Raw genomic sequence first — 20,734 nt, forward strand, 5'->3', positions numbered from 1 at the left:
AAAAAAGAACAAAGGAAAATGACGTGATAGAGGGAGAGCAAAGCCTTAAAATGTAAACTTAAAATAACTACAGTCGCACTTTTGGAACACTCAGCCAATCTAATTTAAAAGAAATGCATGCAACCGGCATGCTGGAAAGTGTTGCTAGGCAGTAGTAATAGATGCTGGCAGTGATTTGATTTGGGACCCAGGTCTGGTAAGTTAATTGTGGAGTTAGTGTCCATATAGGGCAAGCAGCAGAGGGGGTGGAATATACAATAGGCTGCCTTGGATTACCACTCTCACACAATTAGAGAAAATTGGAAAATATTGCATTGGGCCCAGGGCTTGGCCACAACAGTGATTGTGTACGTGTGTGGGGTGATGGGGAGGGGCGCAGGTTCCAATTGTCTGTTTCACACAACAGCTGGCTGTGTGGTTTGATGTCTTCCATCAAGGGTTTAATTATAGCTACTGTAATGTTATCAAATGACTATTTCAGTCGGTGAGTAAGTGAGTGTGTGTGTGCGTTTGTATGAGAGAAAAGGAGAGAGAGGAAACAGGGCAGGAGAGGAATATGACAAAATTAAGAAAAAGTAAGGTGCACAAGAACCAAATATGATGCCAAAATGGACGTCTGAGATGCAATAAATTATGTGATAAGGACGTAGAGAGGGAGAACATAATCAGAGGAGGAAGACAGACGGCAGACACAAGTGTTCCTTCAAAGTGAATTTGTGCAGCAGTGGTTTCCACAAAAGCTACAGAGGACACTAGACAAATCTGAGCTGCTGAGGGCATTATTAACAACATGAGAGGACGTGCGAGTGTGACCAGTGAATTCAAAAATTATGCACCATAGAGTGTAAACACAAATAAATGTGAGTAAATATTTTGGCAACTTGTAATAAATGTCTTCTTGGAGTGTCAACAACAATTTAAATCCTGGATGAAAGACCGTATTTATAAGAAGTGTCAATCATAAAGACTGCGACTACGGTTGAGCCAGCAGGATGCACATGCTGGTAAACAGAGTGAGTCCTGAGATTTCAGGGATTGAAATGAAGCCTGTAAATCATCAACCACAACCCATGTATGGCAATAAAAGTTTCTGGACGGCATGAAGTTGACTGACGTACAACCCAGCTTCCAAAAAACTTGGGACTCCATAAAACAAATCAAACCAAATGTGCTTGCTTATCCTTTTTGACATATGCTCAATTGAAAACAGTACAAAGACAATATATTTACTCTTTTATCTCATCAACTTGCGAGAGTGGCAGACAGAAGATAAGATAGATGTGTCTGCACAATGGTCAATTAAAAATTTCCTTTGAACTTGAGCTTTTCTGATATGCAGAGGCACACAGGCTTTCTTAGACCCACTCAGGCCCTACGTCGATGTCTCCCTGATGAACTGCTTACAACAGCTGAACATGCTCTATTCCTCCTCCCAAAAATCAACCATTCAGTCGATGCATTTCCACTCAGTGATGAGATTCTCTTTCTTTGGTGTGTAGAAAACAGGTGGGTGCGTGGGGCAAAAGAAGGAGATCATTGTATGCTTTGTCAGTAACTTGGTTGCCAGGCAGAAACGCAAAATACACAAAGTACTACACTCCTCATGCATAATTCTGAATAAACCTCCTTTGAAAAGTCTTTAAGAAAACGATGCAGACATAATTAGGCAGCAGTGCTGCTCTTTAATGTGCATAAATTAGTGCAGCAGTCCACAGGTGTCCTGTCTTTCCTCTTAAGGCTTAAAAAAGATAGAATTTTAAAAAGCTCAGGATTAGGATATTCATATGAAAGTGCTCCATTAGTGTGCGTGCATGCGTGTTTGTAGGGAAGAGAAAGAAAAGTGATGATATGATGTAAATACAAGAGTTTATATTACTATACTTCAACTTAGTTGACACATAGAAAGGCTTTAATGTCAGACATCTTTCATCAATAAAAACACTAGAACATAAAGAGAATTTTTTTTTTTTTTGTGATTTACAGGTACATGTTGTGTGTGTGTGTGTGTGTGTGTGTGTGTGTGTGTGTGTACACTCACCACAACTCCAAACTGCTCAGGCTCTGACAAATTTGGGTACTCATTTTTGTACTTGGCCAAGGCGTTCAGCTGCTCCTGCTCTGGTAGGTGCTTCACAAGGTTCTACAAAGAAGAGAGAAGAAGAAAAGGAGTGGGAAGGAGCATGGAGGAAAGAAGAGCAGAGAAAGGCAACTAGCATGAATTCATATAAAAACAGCCTTGTGACATTGTGATGCCTGACACTTACTTTACTAATTGTACTTGGTAGGATGTAATGTCTTCCTCGTTGTCATGTTTCTATTTCTTTTCCATGTACAAAATGTTGTGATTCAAACTGTCCAAAAGTTAAGGTGTTTATGCCTGAAGAGTAATTTGGTGTTTTCTTTCTAATTAATTTAGAATGAGCCCGGGTGCAATCTAACCTGCTGTTGTTCTATTTGCTGTGTTTCACTGAGTTTCAGGCCTGCTGGTGAACTTCGGTGAAAACAATGCTTAGTAACTGCAATAAAATGTCTTTTATTATCAAACAGACTATATCCTTAAGGCTATACATACTTCACTACAGAATTGAAAGTTAAAGTGTGAGTGGGGTCTTTCAGACAGCCAAAAGGAATAAATAATTAAAGCCATGTTGATTACATTGCCTTCTCATCTGAATTTACCAGCCATCTCAACAAATACTGCTACTGTGTGGTAAATATGTTGGTCTGATGCATTTAAATTGGGTTGCAAATCTGTCCCTGAAGCCCGGAGTCAGGATAAAAATTGCTACTTCCATTACTTGTGTTTTTATTGATGCGTTATAATGGAATTTACCTTAATGACGATTCATTATTTGCATGTTGTAATTAGAAATTATTGATCAAATTAATTCTTTTGAACGCACATCCGTAGCTCAGCTTTGGATTTATTTATTTGTTTCAACTCAGTTAACCCACACCCACGCCGACTGATGGCAGTTGAATTATTTTACTTTATTTCACTATGTGCTTATGGTGTATGCCTTTGATTCAAGCCATTTTCACTATTGTAATTCCTTATTTGCTGTACAGTCCAGTGAGTCAATTGACAGCTTACAACTTATAGAAAATATGCCTGCCAAGATGCTGACAAAAACTAGAAAACTGGAGCACATTTCCCGATTCTGTCCTCCCTTCACTGCTTACCTGTGTCCTTCATAACTGGCTCTAAAGTTTCACCACTCGTCTCCCCCTTCCTAAACTGTTGACCTTCTCTGTCCTTACACTCCTCTCAGTAGCTTAAGGTCTGTGGACCAGTTGTTACCCTTTGTACCCAGGGCCTAACTGGAGACGGAGGGCAGTAGGGCATTTTCAGCACTCATAACCTCTATTACAGCCTTCCACTCGAAATCAGGCGAGCATTGTCCGTGTCCTCTTTTAAACTCTAGGAAAAAATTGGTTTTACGAATTGGCTCTTAATCAGATTTATCATGGACTGCATGTGCTCTTGTGAGTATGTACTGCATGTGCTCTTGTGAGTATTTTCTCATTATTTTATCATGAGAATCCCTGTTAGTATCACAAAATAAAGTAAAATTGAATAAAAAAAAAATCATCAAAAGATTTTTTTTTTTTTTCATCAAAAATAGACAGAGACCCTGTTTCCAGTCCACCTGGCATTGTGATTTGAATCTGACACAAACAAATGGATGGATGGATACTTTATTTGTTTTAAGTATGTCTTAAATAAATGGCATTAAAGCTGTAACAAAAAAGAACAGCAGAAACATATCACTTAAAAAATAATGCTTAATATCAGCATCACACTTATATTTTTAGTCACAGATTCCATGTTCATGAACTGCTTCAACTCCTGTTACATTTAGAAATGCCATTTACATGCCGTTTCAATGAACCTAACGATCTGAGCAGGAGAAAGACAGCACTGAAAATATACTTATAGACTACACAGTCAAGTTACAGATTGTGGATTGAGCTAGTTTAGGACTTAGGTGGTCAGTCCTCTATTAACGTCAGATACTGAAACTCATTTCACAACTTGATAAAAAACTTGCCCTACCTGGATCATAGGCTCAGTGAGCTGCTCCTCATCCACCTCCACTATCATCCGCCGAATTTCCTGATAAGGCATACGGAAGGAACCCAGGAAAATGGCTACACAGACACAGGGGATACGACAAATGCTGTGTTAAATATAAAAACGATTCACTGATGACAAATGATGATGTAATTTCAGACAACTTGGTCACATAAATCAACACTGGTAAAGGACAATATAAAAAACAGAAACAAAAATGTTGGGAAATAAAAAAGAGCAGCTCAAGGACACATGAAGGACATGAAGTAGGAAGCAAAGAGAAATAAAATTAAAGATGCAACTGAACATAAGTCAGCCAGACGTAAAAATAGAAGAAGTGTTTTGAAAAATTACACCGGTTTAGCAAACATTACATCCTCGAGCAAGTGGCACCACAAGGGACTGAAAGGCAAATGCCCTGTCAGGATAAGTCGTTAGTCTAGTCAGTGGAAACATCAGCAAAACCCTGACAGAAAAAGATGTGTGAGTAGGCTAGAGGCCAGATGACGTTGAACTTTATTGAAGATTATAGGGAACATCTGAGGGTAAAATCTGTGGTGATATGAATATCACTTAACATCCTAGTTTCAAAGCATTATGTAGTCTGTTGTGAAGAGGAATAACTCAAAAGGTGGTTTCGGCAGGATGTATATTATATACATGCTAACTAGGTCGCATTAAAAGGAAACAGTATGGCAAAGGGTTCATATCCAAACAGACCAATGGAACGCATAATTACTAACAATTACTGAGGTGACTTCAAGCAAGGTTTGCAGAGCCAGTACAACAGTATAACAGTTCAAGATTAGAAAAAAAAAAAAAAAAAAAAAAAAACAACTGCATAGATTCAAAGAGGTCTGACTAACTAGTCTTTCATCTCCTGTTAAAACACGCGACAGGATATGTGACATCGGTGAGCTCTGCACCTTTATGGCTAAAATTAAATTCTAATTCATTAGAACTCATTACATGGAATAAATTTGCTCTTTATCTTAATAGTGGCAGCATCAATCAAGCAACAGAAGTAAAACCCCACATACCCATTCTCAACCTCAATCAAAGCTTTTAAACTCTTTGCCTCCTATGGTGGAACACATAAACCGCCTACTCTCCTTTTTTTTCTCTTTTTCGTTCCTGCTCTATAATTTCCGCTGCATGATTTATCACTGTTACTGGGCTGATTAGTCTCATTTTCTTTTAATACATGAAACAAAGGTCACAGCTACCCTTGATATAAGCCAATGAGGTGCTAAGATCTGGGAGCGCTTAAGAGATCAGCTGGATCCTCATTAATGCCGGGGGCTTTTAAAACGGTCATTTCAAAACCAAGCATGCGTGCGTGAATGCGCGAGAGAGAGAGAGAGAGAGAGAGAGAGAGAGAGAGAGAGAGATCACACATAGTAGCGTTTTTCCGATTTGTTCTTTCCTTAATGGACGCTTACTATAGTTAATTAGCTCAATGTGTCTGTGTGAGAAGAAATGAGTCACAGGTAGCAGCAGCAGCCAGGTTCACAGTGAGTGTAGTCATGCTTTACATTTGCTATAGCAACAAGCAAAGGTGTAACTCATTCCCTGCCAAATTGCCTATTGTGGCCACTTTCTAAAATGCAAAGCGCAAAATAAAGGGATTCTGAAGTGAGATACAGTGAAAAGGTGAGTGCAGAGTGCATCATGAGGAGCTGTCGGGGGGACAGAACGACAGACAAGCACAGTACACTGTTACATTGAGAGACGTGGATCTGTGTATAACTAGTCCTTGGGAGGAGGAGCGAGCTGAAAGGAAATACATACTTACATAGATTCTGCGCAATCTTAGGATCGAGCACCTTGAGCTCTTTAATTCTCTTCTTTATGCATTTCTTATCCTCTAGATCATCCTCTTCTTTTTTGGCTGATGAAGACAGAAACACTGAGTTATTCTCAACACACACAGGAAACATTTGCACAAGTGCATGAACTTACTGTACTGCTGAGATGTGTGTGATATACACAAATTCAGACACAGTGAGATTATGAGATTTCCATATCTTTCTGACAAGGGAGGAAAGAGGAATGTAGGGATTGTACAGTCGCTTTTTACTCGATAACAGAGTTTTAATACCACGATAATTTCAACTGTGAAAATTCAACCACTAAAACGGCTTCTGGATCTTTGCTGTTACATATCTTTCAAAAAGAACAATGACGGAGTCCGCCGTGACAGAATGCCACGCGGCTAGAGAAGCATGGAGAAAGGGATTATGGCAAAGTGTTGTGATTACACCACCGACAGTAAGGTATGGGTGAGCTACGGCTGTTCCATAAACACAATGTTGCACACACACTAATCAGGTTATAGGTGAAGGCAAATCTGTTCTGGGTCACATGGAGCCAGGTAGGTGGGATTGTGATATAAGTGCTATTGGCAGATAGGAGAGACAACGTGAGATCAGGATTTCAAGCAAAACAAATGACCAATAAGACACAGATACGCATATGCACACCAACACACACATACGCACGCACACACACAAACACACACACAAACACACGCACTCTTCTTGAGCCACACTCACAAAGAGGAGTTCATGGTTGGTTTTAATTATTTAAGACACCAGATTAAGAGAACAAAATGTGCATCCCAGGAGTATGCTGGGTAATTGTCTGGTGCTGTAATTATAGTGTGTGTGGTGAGAAGAGAGAGGAGAGGAGAGGAGAGGAGAAGGGAGAGTAGAGGGGTTAATCCACAGGAAAGGTATTTCTACTGCTCCACATGGGCTTGGTCTTCTTTCAGGGACCCTGTATCTAATTAAAAAGTGAAGAGGTATGCTTGGAGCTCCCGCAGAAAAGACTGTTAGCATGTCCACAAACATGCACCCCTACGGTCGAGCTCGACACACACAGAATTACACAAGCACAGCCACACACTGAGCTATCCTTAGACTTACGTGGCTCCTCTGTTGGTACACTCTCCTCACAGTCTTTCAGTGTGTGAGAGAGAAGAAACGCAAAGGACAGACAAGGAGGACAATGGGAAACGTGTACCATGGAAAAGGGAGAGGAGAGAGAATAACGAGATAAAAATACATTTTCAGAAGACTGCACCCTGTCTACTGCAGCATGAAACATGAAGAGACTCAAGGAAGGGAAGAACAAATACACTACAAAAACTTACATGACAAAATATATGAATAGAGTAAACAGGTAGAAAAGGGCTAAATCAAATAGAAAACGGGCAAAAAAGACATATTACCTGAGCATTTACCAATTAATTTCACTAAAAATGTACCAGACATAGAACACAATGAAAACAACATAACACACAGACATGCATGTCACATTTTTAATCTTTGCCAAGATTAGAGCTTAAAGGATAACTCAGCTGGCGTATAGCAACAATTTTGATATCTGATTAAGTATTTCAACTTCAACATTTTATGACATGTATACTACTCATGTATACTGCCAACAGCAAAACCAAACTGGTCTAAACAGGGATGAAGGACAGCAGTCACTTTGCAGCATCTGCCAGTACTATAGTACTCTTTCCACTTTCTACAGCGTTCCAACGTATTTGTGTAAATATGTTCAACAACAAGCTTCATTTAAGATTGTCTCAATGGACATGTCCAGTGCAGAAAAAAGCTGCTGTTAGATCATAAGGCATATTAATCAATCAACCAATCAACCTAGGTAGATGGGTAGACAGATATATGGATGCCCTGAAGTAGGCAAGAAAAACACTATCTCAAAAAATATATACACATATGTATAAAAACTACTGTAGTAGATAAAAAATAAAACAGAATAAAAAATAGATTAAAATTTTGATAAGACAGAGCACGTCGTGCAGTTGAAAGTGCAAAGTTACTCAGGAAAATAAAATTCAACGTGCAAAGTCCCTCAGAAGATAAGTCTCCTCTCATTGCACAGAGGGGAGTCGTTGCACTGCATTATTGTAGTGGGTAGTCTGACTTTCTGTGGCGGTCCTTACAACAGCGGAGGAGAAGAAGCCTCAAACTGACAATATTTATATATTCAATATTTACCTTAAAAACCAGCGTAAAGAACACAAGCATTTATTACTGAGGGAATGTAATGTTGAATTTAATATTATTGGATATTTAGATGCAATATAAGGAGCTGACTGTAGAAAGCACCCTGCTTACTGCATTAAGATGTTGTATTGATCGACTCATCATAACATATAGCCTCACAGAATCTCATTTATTACACCAACACACACTGATTCTCTCCGAAACACACACACAGGCAAGAAATGCACAGTACCAGAGTATTAACCTCCTTGTGTCAGTGCATATATTGTAAACATACTCGGCCGGGTCGTATAATTCATGGATCAGCCCCACATAATACTGCAAGGGCTGCATCCATCTCTATCGTACAAGAGATTGCGATCAGATAGAAATCATATAGTGCATGCACGCGCTAACTCACATTCTCACACACACTCTCCTGCTCCCCCCTGCTGCCTCAGGTGTTATCATTTAAATCAGCTAATTAGATTTCTGCCTTCCAGCATTAGCCCCTCATCCTCTTCAGCCTTAAAACAGCTCTTCTTCAGGGAAGCCCGCTCATTATACATCAGCCAATTAAAATGTCCCACAGGGGGTCAGAGGTCACTGGTTAATCAATCACAGGAAGCGGCCACTGTTGTAGTTATCAGATTGCGCTATCACCCAGGAAGTGGGGAAGATAAGGATACACTTGTGAGTGCAAAGCAGTGGGGAGTCTGCATCACATCACAGGCTTAGCAAGAACGGCAAGGAGCATATGTGCGGTGACTACGGTAGATATTTCAGGCTCTAATGGCAAATGGATGTGCCACCATTAATTTGTGTGAAAAGATGACAAACTGTTCGGGAAAAAAAAAAAAAAAACTTCCACCAGTTTGGAGAGATGGGGCAAGAGAGAATCAGAGAGTAAGCCTGACAGAGAGATGTAAGTTACAAACAAAGCCATTGACTAAAACCACAGTTTTCATCAGAAGTTGAGATCAGACGCTGCAGAAAGGGAAAGCAGGACTCTATCACAAGACAGGAGAGAACAGTGCATTAGAGACAGGCACCAACACTGAGTTGTCTCAGTTGAAAGGCCTACTCTGCTCTGCCACGGCGCACAGTGCTAGCTGTCTACCATCTAAGCACTTTCAAGTTAAGGCCTCTTAATGGAAGCTTGCGATGAATGTCAACTTGATGTCGAGACTGTGGGCGAAGTAGGAGGAGAGATAAGTATGAAAAATAGAGCAAAGAAGAAGGACGGTCTCAATTTTCCTTTACCCCAGTGCAGTGTACTTTGGGGGGGAAAAAAAATGCATTCTGCATTATTCACGCAATGACAAACAAACACAAAATCAAACATAAAAAAATATGTCAATTTGCGTCTTTGTCTTTTCTTGAATGGAAAAAGAAATCGTGGGGTCTTGGGTATACAAGAAAGGAAAAGTTTTATTCTTTTCTTGAGAAAAGGAAAAGGATGTTCAGTTGCAGGGTCAGACGAGGATGCAAAGCTAGAATTTTGAAAGAGTTATCTTTTCTTCTCACTTGTAATAATTCTACTGACTGGTTTTGATCCAATCTCTGCCACAGTTTAAAGGCACTTGACAAAAATATGACAATGTGTAACCATGCGCACACACATGCTTCCCAAACAGTAGCACTTCCCATAAGGCAGTATCAGTGAATTGTGCCGTCAAAGCACTAAAGGGAATGGTGGATGAAATAAAACTGCTGTGAAAGAGCATGACTGATGCTGTACATGACAGGCAGGCCTCAGAGACAAGCAAGTAACACCTCAAATCCCCCCACCCACCCTTCACACACACACACGCACCAATGTGCACACACACCAAAATCTCCTCCTCCTCTACAGCCCTCCACTCACACCAGCACTTCATCTTATCAGGGTGGATTTCTAATCAGAGAAAACGCCTTACTGGAACTGCCCTGCTTTTTACACACACACACTCACACATGCACACACACACACACACACAATATCCTAACACTAATGTCAAATGAAAAAAAGTACTTGATAACTAATACCAACACCGAAGAATTTATCAAGTGATGTAAGGAACTGACGGCAGTGTGAGTGAGACAGGCAGGAGGCAGACGCTGCTTATTTGGCTCATTTTATCCACTGTTTGTTCAACTATCTTACTTTGGAGATATCACGCCCTCAACTGACTTCTCAGTTGATGAGACTCATTATATATGGTATGTTGCTGGGATACAATCGTCTCCCCCTGAGAAAGTAGATGCACAAGCGCACAGTGAGGGGAAAGTTGAGAGGGCAGCTGTCTCCAAAGGATAATTAAATCACTGTGTTGTTTCCAATAGCCAATCAAGGCAGCCATGCAGGTAAAGTTTAAATCACTACTATTAGAGGAGTTTCTGTAGCAGGGATAATATGGGGGTCTCAATTCAATGTGCAAACATCTCTCACACACACACACACACACACACACACGCACACACACACACGCGCACGCGCACACGCACACACACACGCACACGCACACGCACACGCACACACGCCATTGCCTCAAGCAAAATCCACTATGAGACATCTGATGCACAGGAGGGGGGCTGTCTGCAGCAAGTGAACAAATCCACCATTCCGACACATCTGTCAACTCTACAGTCAACAGAGGGGAGACGAACAGTCAAACCAGCCGTGCAGCTTGACTGTTGACTCACCGTATGGTTCTGATCCAGCTAAGTCCTGAACTTCAGTCAGCCTGACAGAAAGCACAAGAGACATCCAGAGCGCCCAGTAGCTTCTTGGACTATACACACCTGCCCTCACCTTTCCCTCTCTGCCTTGTCAAGGCGCACACTCCAACATCCCGACTAAAACCAACATGATGGCTTGACTGGTCTGTCTGCAGACTCCGCAATCCGGAGTTGCGTGTGTGCGAGTACCAGTGAGTGTGAGACAGAGAGGGAGATCAGAGCAGTAAAGTGAGGAGCTGTGTTGTGAGTGAGCGAATCAAAGTGAACCATGCAGGGCCACCTCTCCCTGTGATTCAGACTGGATGACCCAGGGCCATAATTAGTCTGAGACTTTCATTCTGATAGCAGCAAATTAACAGACTTCATTAGGCTTTTCTCTCCTCTCCTCCCCTATTCCTGCTATACCAAGATCGTTTCTAAATCTAAACCACTGAAATTACTCCAGCTGGAGCTTCAGCATCTACAACATACCAGTCAATTGCTCCTCACAAAGAAACATACCCTGCGGAGAGAACATGCAAGTACACTCATTTAAAAGTAAATTCACAAATCTGGACTGAAATTATTGATGCTACATCAAAAGATTCAGAATTGATTAGGAGCTTCTATTAATCAGTATGTACTGGCCCTGTGGGGATGAATTTCACCAGTAGCTCTATTCTCAGTGGAGTAGTGCCCTCTAAAGGCCTCCTGAAGACCTACCAATGGCATCTAAATGTGTGTGACTGTGCGCATGTGTTAAAATTAGAAATTAGTATTTTCTGACTACCCTGTCATATCAGGTATGAAGCATTATTATCACCATTTCATTTCACTATGCGGCAGCAGCAGTCCAATCTGAACAGTTGTTAAGCCCACCCAAACATTTCCCAAGTCATTCAGTGGATTGATGGCAGTCTAAATCATTCATATTCTGAAGCCATTTTTCTGTTTTTCTCCGTGCTGCAAACATGTCTGCGCCCACCCCTTCACCGCTTCTGCCGCCATACATACACAAACCTACATGTGTGGATGAAAAATCACTGCCGAAAAATAAAGTCGCAAAAGCAAATATGTTTTTAACGAGCCAGCCCATTACTCTGCTGATATGAGAACATAAAAACACAAATTGGGAATAAACTGAGGTGCTGATGCTTGAGAAACGGTGGCAGAAGAAAGACAGAAGAAAACAATGGAAGAGAAATGAAAGCAGGAAAACAGAAGAAGGTTAACTACCCACAAAAAAACTGGAAAAGGGAGGCAAAGAGCCAATGAGGACAATGAGTGTGCGTGTGCATACATTATTTGGTGCAACATTTCAGGAAACTGTCCAGGTAATAGGTGTGTTGCTGACTGCTTTAAGTCAAAGTACTGTACACAGACAGTATAACTGCAAAGCATTAGCCATTTCTAAGCAGAATGTGGTTGCATTACAAGCAAAAGTGTATGAAATTTGTGGGTTCGACATTCTAAGAAAGGAAAAGAAATGAAAAAATAAAATAGACATCCATTCACTGTGTGTGTACTATGTGATCAGACCTTCCCTTTCAACAATGGAAAGAGCCTCTAATGATTGTGCATTTGACGAAATCTCTCATAATGGCACAAATTTTCTGCAGCCACACGAAAAGTCATTATAGAACTAATGGTGTTCTTCAAAATGTCAAAACAACAGCATAAAGAGAGTGCAAGAACAGGAGAAAAGAGGAGAACAAGTGAGACAGAGTGTGAAAGAGACACACAGGAGAGAAAGACCATTTGATGTGAAGAGATATATACCAGCGGAAAGCAATGCTAACTACTAGACAGCATGAGATGGACATCCTGCTGCTATCCTTATGTGCTCAGAGTGGTTCAAAACAAACTATATTTAAAGCTTCAGAAGTCACTTTCACTGCTAATTCTATCTCCTACCCTTGGGGAACACAACTGGACTCCACACACCTTTGAAGGGAAACTATATGTTAAATTAGATTTTCGCCCAAATGCAGCTGAGAGGTTATGGTAATTAGATCATTGAAGCCCAACTCAAAGCAAAACTGTAACTTCTGTAAATCCTTTATTTTTTAGCCTCTGTCAGGCATTTGATTTTAAAAAAGACCACCCACTGATCTTCCATCCCCACCTCCTCTAGTCCTCGATCCTTATAAATACTCTATGATGGTGTCCGCCAACCTCCTCGGCTCCTTTTGTCTCATTGTAATTCAAAAGCCTATTAAGTTCTCTGAACAGTAGACCACAAAAGCTATTGCTGCTCTAAGAAACTCACCCACCTTGCATTTGAGAGGCCTATTAACAATCACTATGTGGATATGTTAAGTGGCTCCAATTTAGAATTATTCTGAGGGTTACTGTAGTGAAGACTGACACAGTAGAAGCATAGGTTTGAATGATCATGACTGTTAATGTGCCACATCAGTCTGAGTTTGACTAACTAACACTAACCGTGGTAACTGTCACTAAACGTCTTTAGCTACTCAACCACACATATGTGCTTGACCCCTAACACACACAGCCACTGTTCCCATCAAGCAGTCCTGCAAATACACTTGTGCAAACTGCCAAAACCCACACAAACACGCTTCCCAGACCGTTATAATCATATGAAAATGGGGTGTCTGTAATTTTCTGCTAGCGATGGAAAGAGAGCTTGTCTTTCCTCGGCTTTCTCTTTGACAGGCTACGTTCTGCAGAGTCTGACACAGCCTTAATGCTATGGCAAGAAACATAAAAAAGGGGACACTTGTGAAGCGTCACTTGTGAAGGGTGTTCAAGTTTTTCCATTTCTAACAATTTATTCATTAAAATGTCTTTTTGAAGAGCACCTCACTGTATACTTTTACATGCTTAACAACAATTGTCTGTGATTTCCTAACACTGATTCAAAACAAATGTACAATAAATCTGTCACAAAAGTCAAAATCCATTCATAAACATAATTTCAATAAGTTAGTTTAAGTTTTTGAAGACCACAAAGTGCTCATGCGGGCAATGACGAGCACAAAACCAATTACTAGTAATCAGCTTATGGCAAAATTGGTAACAACCAATTTCCATAGCCTCTGCATCATTCACGACACAAATACCATGTGCCACAATCGGCATGTAACTACGACCCCAGCGCTACATTTTCACTGTCTCCAATATATCTGATAATACGAGGTGTGTTTGCATCCACATGTACGCTCAGACACACTGGATGAGCGTCATGTCCGATAAATGCACTCACAACCCAACCAGAAAGATCTTAGCATGCTTGAATCAATAAATGACGACTTCCTCTGTCACTAAAATTACGATAATAATAATAAAAAAAAAAGGCTATTAACATTCACAACAACATACACTTTCATTCTCCAACATCCTTCCAGTTGCACTGTCTTTCTGTCTCTCATATTTCAGTGCTGTGGCTTTGGAGGAGAGGTAGGTTATTAGCAGATGCCTGTATCCTGGAGAGAAATGGCAAACTGATTTTGTGATCTTTGAGGGTTTCGTCTAATTGGATGTTATTTATTAGCTGAAAAGAAGCCCCAGGAAAGGGCAGCTCTCTTCATGCTGTTGCTCATTTTCCCAGCACTACGGCCATGAATCCATCTCTCTGCCCTCTCTTGATAAAAAAGAGATGGGGAGAAATAGCCGGTTCATTCCAGATGTCAATTTAGAATCCTCTAGTTAGACCATGGACGCAAGTACGACAAAATGTAGTCCATATAGTAACATGGAAGTTTGACAAGCACATTAATCTCTATATATGGAAAAATATATGTAGCGTCAAGAAATCAAATGATATCTTTACACCAGCAAAACACTTTTACTTTTTACTGTGTGCTGTATCAAGATGAAAAGGATCAATATGCACTGTCATACATAAAATGTAAAAAGACAGAAAGGCAGGCAAAAGTAAATACTTTATAGACTTTAGGGGGTAGACGGTGCTGTATTATGTACAAATTGTAAAGCCTTTGAGGAAAATCTAGACCGATGATTTTAAAAATAAAACTGACTTGATTTTGTTTAATGCATGTTAGAGTACACTGGTAGTATTTTTTTAATGATATATGAATTAAAAAAAACACCAGACAAAGAAAGGAAGGAGGAAATACATTCACGGTTAAAAAAAAAAAACAAAAACAAAAAAACAAAACCAAAGAGTCAACAAAGATGCGAGTATTGTATCCAGTATGAGGTGCAACACATGTAAATATGCAGGCACCTTGACCCAGGTATTAAAGTACGACACCCTTTATCTTCAAAAGACGTATCTCAAATTTCTCTCACACTAAACTCAAAACTTTCCATCACCACCCTGTACCATTCTCATAAATATGATTTCACTATACAGTGTTACAATTTCAGATTATAATGCCTGAGATCACTTGTTTAAACAGAAAATATAACCCAGATGATGTTCAATTGATGGTAAATGGACTACATTTATATTAATTTAAACTTGATTAGTCTGAAAGTAAGAAATCACCCAGAAAATAGTCAGCACTGAGCACAAATTAATCTATAAAGAAAAGCATTATCCATAGAAAGTATTGCATTGAAATGCGTTGCACACCCTGCATTATGGGAACTGCACAATCAGAAAAGCTCCCCTGCTCTGATGGATAGAGCACACGACAAGTCAACCTCCTCAAATAACATTTACTTGCCTGTTGTGTCATTTATGTCGCCCTTTCACTATGAGGTCAGACACCGCCAGAGCCACTGGTGGTAAGTGGACATTTGGCAAAATGCAAATGCTCCTTTTAGCAGTCTGTAGCAAGCTATGCTAAAAATATTGTTTGTTGCGACACCTACATCGAAACAGCTCAATGAACCCTCTAGCAATTTGTACGTTGCATTTATAGCCATTTCTGCCTTGATGACTTTGTTTTCCCTGTCATGATTTCAATGTGCATGCAGCACCATCCTCATGACTACTTGATTATTATAAATGTATTTTTTGTACAGGAATCATTCTGTCCCAAACTTTTTGATCCATAACTGGTAGATTATTAGAACCGAGATCACGAAAAGCAGTTTCCACTGTAATGATAAGTATGACAGACTCGTATATCTGGTGCTGATGAGGAGAGTAATGTTTAATTGACTACTCAGCTAATCACGCACATCCCTAATTTATACAGCACTTTGCAATTTAACCTCTCATTTCAGCTGCCATGCAAGGGGTCTGCCCATTGGGAGCAACTCAGTGTATGTTTCAGAGTCTTGCTAAAGGTGACTTCAACATATGGACGGGGGGGAGCCAGGGATCGAACTGCCAACAGTGGGATTAATGCACAGTCTTCCCCCACATTGTGGGAAAGATACTGTAACAATTAAATGATGCAATACACAGCAAGAACGATAATTGCAAGGTCAAATTCAATTGCCTTTTAAACCTAATACACAGTAAAAGCCTTATATTTTTGTTTCAGAGGTAAGATACCAATTAATACCAATGACCATTAAGATACCTGTTGAAAATGAGAGATGTTATGGAAGATACATAAGATATATTGGTTATATAGAATATAGAATAAGCAGTGTAGTGGTACACTGTTTATTTAAAGGATAATGCTGATTATGTTATGTTTACTATGACCAAGTCCCATGAATGGAAAAAAACAGCCAATGAATTTATCCTAACATACATTCTTTGTGTAGCTAAAGCCTGATATAGCTTATCAAGTAACTTAAGCAGCCAGAGAGCTGCGTTTTTATTATTTACATTCAAGAACAAAAACTGAACAAAGACAGGCAGAATGAGAGAGAGGCAGCACTGGTTTGTTTCCACTGGTGCCCCTTAATGTGAAACTTAAAGAAAGTATCCTCACTGGTGGTAGAACTGAATAAATACAAACTACCAGACATGACATTAGAAAAACACTATCAAGGTAGACAAGTTCCAAATATCCCTCAATTCCCACCTGCCAGTGTCTCTAAAACATCCTGTGATTTTCACCCTCTCTTCTGGCAAACACCCACAGGAAAGCCCTGCTATGCATGTTTTATCTCTATCTATTGACACTGATGATCCAAAAGAGCTTCTCCAGAGGCTATCTGTGAAATCACAGAAACTGCTGTAAGTTCTGAGAGCTGTCAGCATTCTCTCTGGGCGTCCACTCACTACTACATTTGCTTGCTTGTGTCTCCCTTTTTTCTTCTTTTCTGTTCCAATAAGAGAAAAGGCTGAGAAAAAAGAAGCGGTGTCTCTTTTTCTCCCTTGTGTTTTCATTAAAACTGTGCGGATTCCAAAGAAATCATTAGTTCAATGATATTACAGATAATTACTGTTAATTACTGTGACACTTTTTCTTACTAGTACGGCACGATGAATGCTGGCAACCATTGGTAGCTTAAAGTTAAAATGCTAATCTGGACTGATGAATATTGAAAAAATACAGAACAGTCTGGCTCAAGAATTATCAATCAATCAATGGCTACGTTTACATGGACGTTAATACTGCGATTATAATACGTTTAGGAGCTTAATGTGAGTATGGTGGAGCCTATGTAAACACCATACTTCGATTATGTTAATGCGATTAAGCCCATAATCAGTTAAAGCTTAATGGCATTAAGATACCTGGAGTACTGTGCCTTTACTTACATTATGAAGGACTGTATACATCTTAAACGCATTTCTTTCCCTCTGATCACACTGCGCATGTACAGGAAGTGACGCACATCATAAACATCACATGAAAGATGGCAGCGGGACTGAAAAAACAGCATTTGGGCAGCAAAGTTCTGAAGGACATGCACATAATGCGTTTCCTTGATGGACGAAAACATCGCAATGGGGATTTTCTCAAACATGTTGCAGAAAAGTTGCCCTCGTCTTTTTCGTCTTCTTCTTCGCCCTTTTCGTTGATAATGGAAGTATAACTTGGCACCGACACAACAGCAAGTAGCATGTAAACGTTCAAAGAACTGCCAAATCATGTAAACACCTTAATCAGAGTAATTTCTTAATCACATTATTGACCATAATTGCATTATTAGTGTCCAAGTAAACGTAGCCAATGAATCATATGACGTTACACATATAGTTCTTTGTTCACAAGTTCGGACACCAGGATAGAAAGATCATTGCCAATTAAATCAAGACAACTACGTAAGTAAAACAAACAACGTGAAGAGGTTCATGGCTGAAATGAATCATGGTCATGGTCAATGTTGAACACAACACGTTACCAATTGCATAGTTTTGCCTGAGTATTCACACACTGGAGAAATGAGATCTGATAAATGTTTATCAATGAGGAACTCCAACTACTCTGGCCTTCACTTTAAAGTCACGCCATAAACATCTGAAAACACATATGGCCATGAGTATGAAGATGATAAAATTAAACAAATAGTAGGGAAACAAATTACAGTTGTTACTGACATTTTTACTGTAAGAGCTGACAGCAAGGCCATCAACACAATCAACTTTTCAGTAAAAAACTGACAGTCCTGAGCTTCATATTAAAAGCGCAAAATCGAAAGACAGACTCCACACTCATTACTAAAAGAAAGAAAGCAGCGTCAGGTCAAATGTGGAAGACACAAAGCTTTGAACTGCTGTGTGAAATGCAGTCCTATGTACCCTATGTACCACGCATTCTCATATGCACCGGAGATACTCTGGCTCAAGGTCGGAGCTGACAGGAAGAATGGTCGTGCTCCTTTGAAACAGAGCAAGCAGAAGAAGTCATGGCATTGCACCACCAAAAAATAAAGCGGGAGGTGAATTGAATCAATGTGCTTTGTGGTCAAGAACCGTCCTCCAGTCAGACGGCTCAGCCGGGTCCTTCTGAGGGTAGAGTTTCCTCTCCATTCTTCTATTCATGCAAATAATTCTTTATTTTCTAAAATGTCACTTCAGTGACCGTTTTGTTTTATTTTCCTCATTCACTTTCAGTCCCAGGACTGTGGTTGTTTCAAACTGTGTCCTAATGTGTTGGCATTTACTTTCTACAGTATGCCCTTCAAATCTATAATTTAATAATCATATTCAACTACCAAAAGAGGCGATACGTCCTTAAGAGCTAAATAAAAAACCTTTAATGTCTGATTTATCTGCAGTTTCACAAAATATGAAATATGAATCTGGATTAAGTGTGGAAACAACTAAAACTGAAACCATAAATTGAGAAGAACAAGCAACTAATTGGTGAAAGCCAAAAATACTAACCTTTGTTTTCTGTTCCGGCGCAAACGTGAAGGCAGGTCATGCAGCCAAGAAGAAGTTGCAAGAAAAAAAAAAAAGCAAAAACGAGGAGAAAGGGGAAGAGAAACAGAGACAGAGCAAACGAGAAAGAAGAAAAGCTGGTTAGTGATGTTTGAAGCAAGCAATATTTCAGACAGCATCATTGTCAGCAGAGAGACAACTCAAACCATTGCACTAAATATAAATTGATGTTATGGTCCATAGAGGGATTCTGTAAGTATTACCAGACAAAGTATCACTGTTTTGAACTTCACAATAACAGACTTGGCAAAAGTGGGAACAGAAGAGAGTTCAAATTTCTCAGAATCACAGAGAATTATAGAATGTCAAGACCCGTCAATTTATGGAAATAGTTTTAATGTTCTGGCAGTAATGCATGATTTCAGTCACCAGCGACATTAATAGTCAATGCTGACAGTCTCATGATCACATCATATAACACAGGTCAGAGATTCAGTTCTCTCTCATTGCAAGCATTAGCATACCGGCTTGCCTATGTACAGATCTTGTCTGTCACATTTTGAATACAAGCGTTTGGACCCACATTCACACCAGTGATTGCAGCAAAAACTTGTGTAAGGAAAAAATAATTCACAAGCTTCAAACACGTAAAACAATTTTCTAAGTGACTTCAAATTCTTTGATGCGTGTGTGAATATTTCCAACAAAAATAAAGTCACTGCCCAAGTCCTCATGTGTTTTTCTTGAAAAACACTTCAATAAAACAGCACAAGCCCCGTTTGGTATGTGTGCCATCACATAAGTTTTATACATTACCATAAAAATGCTGATTCTTGCAGGCACTTCACTGTTACTCACTACATGGGTCAGCAGACAATTTGTTGGAATGAATTAAATAGTGCTGCAGCTTATGCCACTTTCAGCTCTGTCTCTTTTGAAGTTCTATGATGAAGCTCTGAGAAGGATTCCTCTCTACCCATGCAGGCTCCATGCTCAAGATATGAGACAGAAACCACAAAGCCTGCAATTAAAGCCTTCAGATGTCAAGGGAACATATTAGCTCAGAGTTCAGGGGCAGACACTGAAGCATCATTAGCTATGCTTAATTCATAATCACAATGAAATAATTCTCACTGGTGGATATAATAATCAACTTTAGTTAACCCCTTTGTATTCATATTCAACCTGAAAGCTATGTGAACGACTTCTGTCATATAAGACCTCCTCTTTTACCAACAAAACACAACTTCAACAGTTTTTTTTCTTATGAAACTTTCATTTACATTTATTTAGTTTCCTGTTTTTATTTTATTTGAAATGTAAAGCACTTTAAAAGTTACTAAATAAATAAAGTTTACTGTTATCATTAATATTATTATATCAGCACTTGGTGGTGGTTGTAATTTTGCCCATGTCTGTGAGGAAATGGAATAAACAATACCACATAAATATTGCATGAAACAGCCATTTATGTAAAAGTTTATAAGTCGCATCATTCATGTTTCTGGAAAAATTGCTCCATAGCAGATGAAATAAGATAATACAATCTTTCAACTACATCTCACTAACATCTCAGTAAGCCAGCAAGAAGAAATAAGACTGCGTGCCTGGAGTTGTAATGGCATGAACTGACCAGGCCGTCACAGGGAGAGCAGAGAATAAGAACAGGGAAAGATTGTTATGTTAGGATAGTTATTTAATGGCAAGACCAGTCGATGCTATAATGAATATAGGTGTTAGGATTTATTGAGGAACTGTACATGAGGATCCCCC

General features: G+C 39.6%; 1 protein-coding gene across 1 annotated transcript in view; it reads right to left on the bottom strand.

Annotated features, from left to right (window-relative positions):
* The window catches only part of LOC143320687 (protein diaphanous homolog 3-like), a 161,931-nt gene that overhangs the window by 86,415 nt on the left and 54,782 nt on the right, over nucleotides 1-20,734 (bottom strand). The window contains exons 18-21 of the mRNA XM_076730545.1: nucleotides 18,965-18,973; nucleotides 5,871-5,966; nucleotides 4,058-4,152; nucleotides 2,039-2,140 (exon numbers count right to left, since the gene is read on the bottom strand). Of these exons, the coding sequence (XP_076586660.1) occupies nucleotides 2,039-2,140; nucleotides 4,058-4,152; nucleotides 5,871-5,966; nucleotides 18,965-18,973 (302 nt within the window). The remainder of the gene's footprint in view (nucleotides 1-2,038; nucleotides 2,141-4,057; nucleotides 4,153-5,870; nucleotides 5,967-18,964; nucleotides 18,974-20,734) is intronic.

Source organism: Chaetodon auriga, chromosome 1, assembly GCF_051107435.1.
Source record: "Chaetodon auriga isolate fChaAug3 chromosome 1, fChaAug3.hap1, whole genome shotgun sequence".
Taxonomy (NCBI): Eukaryota; Metazoa; Chordata; class Actinopteri; order Chaetodontiformes; family Chaetodontidae; genus Chaetodon; species Chaetodon auriga.